The sequence below is a fragment of the Littorina saxatilis genome, linkage group LG12 (genome assembly GCF_037325665.1).
Source record: "Littorina saxatilis isolate snail1 linkage group LG12, US_GU_Lsax_2.0, whole genome shotgun sequence".
In the NCBI taxonomy this organism is placed as follows: domain Eukaryota; kingdom Metazoa; phylum Mollusca; class Gastropoda; order Littorinimorpha; family Littorinidae; genus Littorina; species Littorina saxatilis.
In genome coordinates, this window is record NC_090256.1 from 29,676,331 (window position 1) to 29,684,421 (window position 8,091).

Here is an 8,091-nt window from a genome sequence, read left to right on the forward strand (position 1 = left end):
CATGGGGGGGGGGGGGGGGGGGGTAATGGGACATGGGGGAGGAGTGGGTTAGGGGGACTTGTGGGGGGAGGAGGAGGTCCAGGAAAAATGCATGTGACTGTTAGTTTGGCAAATTGCAAAGCCAACTTTGAGTTTTCATTGAAACAAGTAATAAAGAGGACCAAACACTCAGTACACAAGCCCAAAAGTGATGATTATTCAATACTTCCTACTGTCTCAGGTGCCAGGTAACTCGTTCTGCGCAACTCGCACTCACTATTGTCTTTTGTTCCGAGTGTATATGCTTCCGAGTTGCTTGATGCTGAAGATTGTGCTCTGACTTCATTTATTTCTCATGCTGTTACGTAAGTTGCTATAAGCCTAAGACTTACTTTCTGAAATATGTACAGCAACTAAATAAGGCAGCTCAAAGCAATACAGTTGCTGGTGATTTCAAATCAAAGAAAATCAATATGCAATGCATCAACTACACAATCTTGAGAAAAAAAGAACATACTATTATCAACAGCTGCATAAAAGTACTGCCTGATATGTGGTCAGCATTATTTATTGCCAGCATTCTTTTGTTTATCTTCGATGAGTATTTCATTGGAAATAAAAGAACACATTGCAATGAAAAACAGACAAAAACTCAGAAATCTGAGCAATATTCCCAACTAAGAAAAAATGATATAAAACAAGTGGAGCAACACAGACCTGAGCAGTTGGCAATATAAAGGTCACAAAAGTTCAAACCACTCCCATAACATGACATGCATTTGGGCAGCAAACAAGCCTATATTCCACTTTGAAGATAAAAACAATCACTTCAATTCCAACAAAATTCCAAATATCATGTGCATGAGTAGTGTATCATTTTCAACAAATTCAAGACACGGTCAAAAAATAAAAACAACCATTTATTCGTTTTATTCATTTCTTGTCTCCGAAGAAATTTCTTGTTGTACATATTTCACCAAGAATCATTTCAATAGTTGTTTAAATATAACTGTCACAATCAACGAGAACGTTGTTGTTTATCAGTAACTACATGTACTTCAATCACAAAACACTTTTTCTAACAACAATTCAACACAGCTTGTACAGGGCTGGAAGAAGTCCCAGCCAAGACCCATCATAGAAGCAGCACAAATAAAAACCAAGCAATCATAAACATACAAAATATACAGCAGTTATCCATGGACGTGCAAAGTAACAAAGCATCGACAGCTCCATACTTAAGTTGGATAAGAGACGGAGCAAAACTCTTCCAATTATGGCAACTGAGTTTTTGAGATATCAATGCAGAATAAAATAATCAGAAATAATGTCAGAATAAGATAATTGGAAATAATTTTGTCACAAGTTCGCAATTGTAAATAAAAGAGCTGGGCAAGAAACATAAATAGGAAGAGTTCATCTTTTACAATATAGTGAATGATCATAATATACACAGAGAATACAAACATATTCACAGTAAGAAGCTTATTGCGGAACAGGCCTTATTGTGCTAAAAATCCTAATGCACTGCGCAGCAACATAAAATATACAACATGGAAGGCATATAAATACAAGCACCTCAGGAAAAAATGTATGGACCCAGTAACAGTGTCTAAGAGTAGTTAGGAAGCTTTTTTTGTATTGTTATTTTTTTCTTTTGAAATCTTTAGCTAAAACAAAAAAAACAAAAACTGACAAGGACTTTCAAACTATAATACATGTAAAATATGAAGTGTTAACATGCCAACAAAACAAATTAACCTGTCCAACCTAAACAACAACAAAACAAAGGGAAGAAAAAAGAATAATTTAACATTCCGTGATTAAAAAACACTGACGTCATACAAGCAACACTTACATTAAAGTTTACTACTGTATGAAAAAAGTTCCTCCACCTCAGAGTGTGCATATTCATGCATAAACCCTGTATGCTGGGTGGCCGAGTGGTAATGCACTTGCGCTGGGAAGCGAGAGGTTGCGAGTTCGACCCTGGGTCAGGGCGTTAGCAATTTTCTCCCCCCTTTCCTAACCTAGGTGGTGGGTTCAAGTGCTAGTCTTTCGGATGAGACGAAAAACCAAGGTCCCTTCGTGTGCACGTTAAAGATCCCACGATTGACAAAAGGGTCTTTCCTGGCAAAATTGTATAGGCATAGATAAAAAATGTCCACCAAAATACCCGTGTGACTTGGAATAATAGGCCGTGAAAAGTAGGATATGCGCCGAAATGGCTGCGATCTGCTGGCCGATGTGAATGCGTGATGTATTGTGTAAAAAAATTCCATCTCACACGGCATAAATAAATCCCTGCGCCTTGAATATGTGCGCGATATAAATTGCATAAAATAAAAATTAAAAAAAATTAAAAAATAAATCCCTGCGCTTAGAACTGTACCCACAGAATACGCGCGATATAAGCCTCATATTGATTGATTGATTGATTGATGCTTGACGCAGCTCTCTATTTTGATTCAACAGCTAATGCGCATGTTATAACATTATTTTCTTTACTATTTATCAGATAGCAATAGTGTACATAAGTAAGCAAGTTTAGAAAAATTCAAAAGAACGAAAAAAGAGATCCTCATGAACAGAAACAAAGTAGAAAACCCCAAGTAAGTTTTCTCACAATGGCAGACCAAAATCTTGCACCAAACCACTGAAAGCTCAATTTGGGGAAGCAGCGTACTCAAATATAGGGAAGAAAAAGAAGTTGAGGGTTTCCCTAACACCGTCATGCATGACCCTGTAAAAGAATTCCTCATCTTCCTCTTGCTCCACTGACATCATTTTTGGCAGCTCTCGGTTCAGGACTTTGATGGCGTTGACCTTCAGTGTCGGGCTGCGTGTGCCAAGGCCATCCACTAACGACCCTGTAAACTCTAGCTGATCATCCACCTCCAGTGCCATGACCTTGGTGTAGAAACCGTTCCCTGCCTCCAGAACTAAGGACACGTCAGCCACGTTAACTCCGATGTGAAAAGTGTAGACATCGTGGTTGCGCAGGTGACACGAACGACCCGTGGACTCCATCAGCTTGCAGTACTTGAAGGATTCAGAGGTCATGGCCGACTCATCACATTCAGGGTTTGATTCCCCGTAAATGCAAAATAAAGGACTAGCCACAAAGGAGGGCAGTGGTTTGAAGACGCTCTCAGCAGTGTTCTCCACCTTTGTGATCTTGGACCAGGCAAAAGTTCCCTGCCAGGTAACGCGGGTACCAGTGAAAGCCCTGCACCGCAGCTGAAAAGAGGGAACATTGTCCTTGTACTTAGGAACGCAAAGGTCTTGGAACTCTTCCCAAGGCAGGGTCAGAGTCTTGCTTTCCGTCAACTGCGGGACCTGAATGAAGATGAGCGGCAGCACAGCCAGAACGGCAAAGACAATCATGACAATCTTCTTGGTGCTGCCCAGCTTCTTGTCCACCTGACTGCCAAACAGGGACTTGGTCTGCGTCAGGAGAATGGGGATGGACAGCAGCAAGGCTGTGACCATGATCTTGCCAAAGACCTGCGTCTGAGTCAGCTTGTAGATGACATACGCGATGAGAAGCAGCACAAACAGAAGGCTGAGGGGGACCAGGATGGGAAGAAGCAGGTATCCGATGGTGGCCCGCCCCAGGCCCGTCCAGGTGGTATAGGGGTAAGAGGCTGTCATGATGTTGTACCAGAAGTAACACACCAGGTGGGGGATGATGACCCGGTGGATCCCTGACCAAGACTTCTTCATGCCGAGGCGGATGAAGAAGAAGGGGATGACCATGTAGAAGAGGGAGGGGATGCTGAAGTTGAGGTGAACCCCAGCACCAAAATATACGGCAAGGAAGGGCTCAGTGAGGAACTTCACCACGGTGGTAACCAAAGGTATGGCAGGGAAATTTTGAAGAAACACAGGCAGAGACCCGATAGTGTGAGCCAGCAGGAGCAGAAAGGTCAGCTTGTCATGCTCGTCACTGAGACCGATGAAACAAAACCCAGTCATGAAAGCGGCCAGGACAAACAACTCCGAGCAGGGAACGTAAGCCTTATTGGCCAGCGCAAAGCTGATGACCATCAAAGGCAGGGTGCAGAAAAAGACAAAGTAAGGGGTGAGGGAGTTCCAAGAGTACTGCGACTGAGTGTCGTCCATGTTGATGTTGACGTCAAACTTCTGCAGCACCACGGCCAGCTCCGTGGCGTCCTTCTGCTTCTTCTTCCTGTAGAACATCTGCAGGGTGGCCACCACCAGGGTCACGAGGGAGAGGTAGAAGACGAAGAGAGGGACGATGAGGAAGACGAAGGCGGGGGTGAGGAAGCTGTAGGCAAAGAGCATGGCCAGGATGTAGATCTGGTTGGTGGGCACCATGGACATGACGAACTGCAGGCCTTCCTTGGACGCCCACTCCAGGCCCTGGTCCAGCAACACGCTGGCCGTCTGCCGCGGGTACACAAACACCTGCAAGTAGATATATAGCGTTGTGCATCATTAGGTCTACTCATAGCCCTGGTCTAGTGTATATATGGGTGTGCATAATTAGGTCTACTCTTAGCCCTGGTCTAGTATATAGGGTTGTGCATAATTAGACCCACTTTTGGCCCTGGTCTGGCACCACACTGAGGGTACACAAACACCTGTAAGTATATATAGGGTTGTGCATAATTAGGTCCAGTCTAGGCCCTGGTCTAGTACCACACTGTGAGTACACAAACACCTGCAATAAATAGAGTTAGGTGCACTCTCAGCCGCGGTCTGGTAACACATCGAGGGTACAGAAACACTTGTAAGTAAATATTATAGTTATGCATAATTGCTGGAGAGAGTGTCCAAAAATGGGAGCTGTGTGTAAGGCTACACACACACACACAACTTTCTCTTTTGCTCTCTCTTTCCCACATGTGAATCGCAAGACAAAAAGTTCTTCAGGCATGTAAGCATGTATAGTAGCTCAGAATAAGCAGTTTGAAAATGCACACACACTCACTCACGGATGTACCCTTACTCCTGCCCACGGCGGGTTCAAATTGTGCCCGGCAAGTCCTGGCTCACCCGCACGACTGGCGACCTCAAATCAACCCTCCTCCCCCACCCCTCCTTGGGCAGTCATGAAGTACTGTACCAACCCACCCAGGCATAACATAACCATGTTTCACAAATGCCCAAACGCCAGGGTCATAGAGGGTCACACCACAATTTCAAAAGAATTCTGTTCCAGTTTTAAATTATATTAGTTTTGTTCTTGCTTCTCACCTTGGTGACAACACCAGCAGACTTGTAAGATGCAGACGCATTATCCAGCTCATCTGATGTCAGCGTGACCTTGCCCTGTATTTTCTTGGACAGCATCTTCACAAACTCGTTTTCATTGATTTCATCGCCAATCCTCTTTCCTGAATGAAAGAAGACTGCAATATTAGACTTCTGCCATGACTCTTTCTAAAAAAATAATTGTATTTGCTTATAATCTTTTCTGCCTCGACTCTTGAGCAAGACACAATGGTTGCCCTTGAAGAGAGAAGGTGAGAGAGTTTGACTTTATTAGCAAACAAAACGGAGGGCTAGAGACGGACAAAGGGCAAGGGGTGGGGACAGTTTGGATGCGTGTGTATTTGGGAGCAAGGGGGGTAAAAGTGAGAAAGAAAATCAAAGAGAGAGAGCGTGAAACAGTATGTGTATGTCTATGTGTGCCTGTGTGTGAATATATATCTGTCTCACTTTTTCTTTTGCCTAACTGCAGGGAGAATTTTTCAAATCACATCAAACGAAAGACAAAACAGAAAGTGACAAATACAAAAAGAACAAACAACAAAACCTAAACAACAACAACAAATGTCAGAAAGCATATGTGTCGAATCTAACAGCAAGTCATGACAGTTAACCTTACCAGCTGCAGCCAAAAGCTTTTGCTGCCTGACGCTGTCTGTTAAACCTGAGATGGCGTCCAGGTACTCATCCTTGGAGATGACATCTTTGTGGGTCCTGTTGATGCGATGAAACAAGGAGCGAGCCGCATGCCGGATCTTCTTTTCTGAGCTGGAGGTGTTCACGCACCAGTTCACATCAGCTGCATTTTGCTCCGTGATCCCTGGAAAGTTAAAGAAATGCCTTGTTACAAATCTCTTCAACAGCAAGGGAATGATTGTCAGCAGCAACAGCACACTGGAACTTGATTTTGTTTGTTTGCATGTTTGCTTTGTCACATCTTTGTCATTAAGAAATGTACAAGGTCAAGGTGTGAAGCTGTCAAGAAGAGCCTTCTAACTAAAACTTTTGTTAAGCATGCAAAGTCTAGGGTTTTAAAAGTCTTTGCAAGTTTATCAAAATTTCAGCGTTACATCCTAGTTCCTACTCACCGCTCCTCACTGCTCAATTTTTAACCAATTGCTTGTTCCCTAGGAACGCATCATTAACAAAAGAGGTTCATGTAATTTGCTTGTGTGTGTGTTCTACCTGTTAGAGTGTGTGTGTGTGTGTGTGTGTGTGTGTGTGTGTGTGCACTTGCGTGTGTTCTACCTGTTCCTGTCTTGGTGCACTTGACAAGAAGTGTTGTGGCTTCGCCATTGCCTTGACGAGACGCTTGGATGAGCCAGCGAATGGCGTTAGCAGCATTGGTGTCTCTATCCACACCAGAGTCGGCCAGTGACAGAAAGTGAGATCCCAGCCTGGCCTGATCTGCCTCAGATCCATTGTCAGCTTCCTGCAGCCAGGTCGCTACAGTTTCCTCTGTGAAACAATTAATGATTGAACATTGAACCAGTCAAACAGCAACAGGCTCATTTACATGTGTAACCAAGTGCAGCTGATGGGGTCTATGTCGACCAAAAGAGTGGGATTCCCTGTAGGTCGGGTTCCTGTAGGTGGATTCCCTGTATACCTAAGACTTTAAAATTGGCAATCTAGTATACAGGGAATCCCACAGGGTGCAGTTTTTCAATAAAACTTGCAAACCATACTCGAATTTCTAAGAAATATCAAAAAATGATCGAAAAACATCAAATTCTAACGATGTCGCTATAAGCATCACGTGACTTTCATTGATATTAGCAAAACGCTACAGGAACTACACCCTGTGGTATTCCCTGTATACAAGATTGCCAATTTTAAAGTCTTAGGTATACAGAGAATCCACCTACAGGAACTCGACCTACAGTGCATCCCATTCTTTTGGTCAACATAGACCCCAACAGCCCAAGTGCACGAAACTCTTGAATTACCTTCAGAGCCAAGCCAGTCAAACAGAAGTGAGCTTGAGCTTTAAACAAAAGTTTGCAACAAACAGCAGCTAGACCCTATCACAAACAGCTCTCTAATACCATGTGGAGTCCCATCCTGCTGGCTGGCGCCAAATGTAACCATGCAAGTGCATGACCCTATTAAATTACCTTTGAAGGTAATGCTAGTCAAACAGGAGTGAGTTTGGGCAAAATAAATAGCCTTATAAAAACTGCTTTAATGAAAGAATAGTTCCCCAGAGCATTCCAATTAAGTGACAACAGCTGCCAGACCCCATCACAAACAGTATGCTTAATTCTAGTTCATGCATGATTGACTCCAGGTGTACAGTGGAATTCCCCTTTTTACTAAGTTTAAAGCCCCCCCTCCTATTGTTTAACAATGAACTATTCATGGAAAAACAGACATTCACAGGAACTCTTCTTTTCCCAGGACGATCGTAGACTGGAACCATCTACAGGACGATCAAGTTCTGGCAGGATCTGTGGAGATCTTTAAATCTCATCTCCACCCAGTCTAGGACTTATTTACATGCGCTCCTCCCTTCCGTTGATCAAATGCCAGAACTGGTTAGATACAGATACAGAACAACCGAAAATAAATCATAATAATTGATCGGTTGAAATCGTCATGGTCTATCAGTATCATTACCATCAATCAGTTTGTGTACGTCGGAGTGCCCCACACTTCAATCTGCAACAAATAAGTACTTCTCGACGCAACGAAAATGCTGACTGAACACGTGCATGTTGCAAAATAAAACAGCTTTAGTGCAAGCTTCGTAATTGCGTAATGGTGGAATTAATTACTCTACCTGTGACTGTGTTTTTGCTACTGTCGGCCATCCTTTCTGCAGACTGCTTGTTTTGAGCCGACGTTTTCCCTAAAAGGCAGTCACATGATTCA

At 43.3% G+C, this 8,091-nt stretch overlaps 1 protein-coding gene across 1 annotated transcript; it reads right to left on the reverse strand.

Moving 5' to 3' along the window:
- On the reverse strand, positions 1-8,091 carry LOC138981699 (wolframin-like). The gene is made up of 5 exons (XM_070354718.1): positions 8,000-8,091; positions 6,466-6,675; positions 5,837-6,037; positions 5,203-5,342; positions 1-4,410 (listed from the first exon to the last, which is right to left on the reverse strand). Exons 1-5 carry the CDS (start codon positions 8,028-8,030, stop codon positions 2,644-2,646), a joined length of 2,349 nt encoding a protein of 782 aa, XP_070210819.1. The 5' UTR covers positions 8,031-8,091; the 3' UTR covers positions 1-2,643.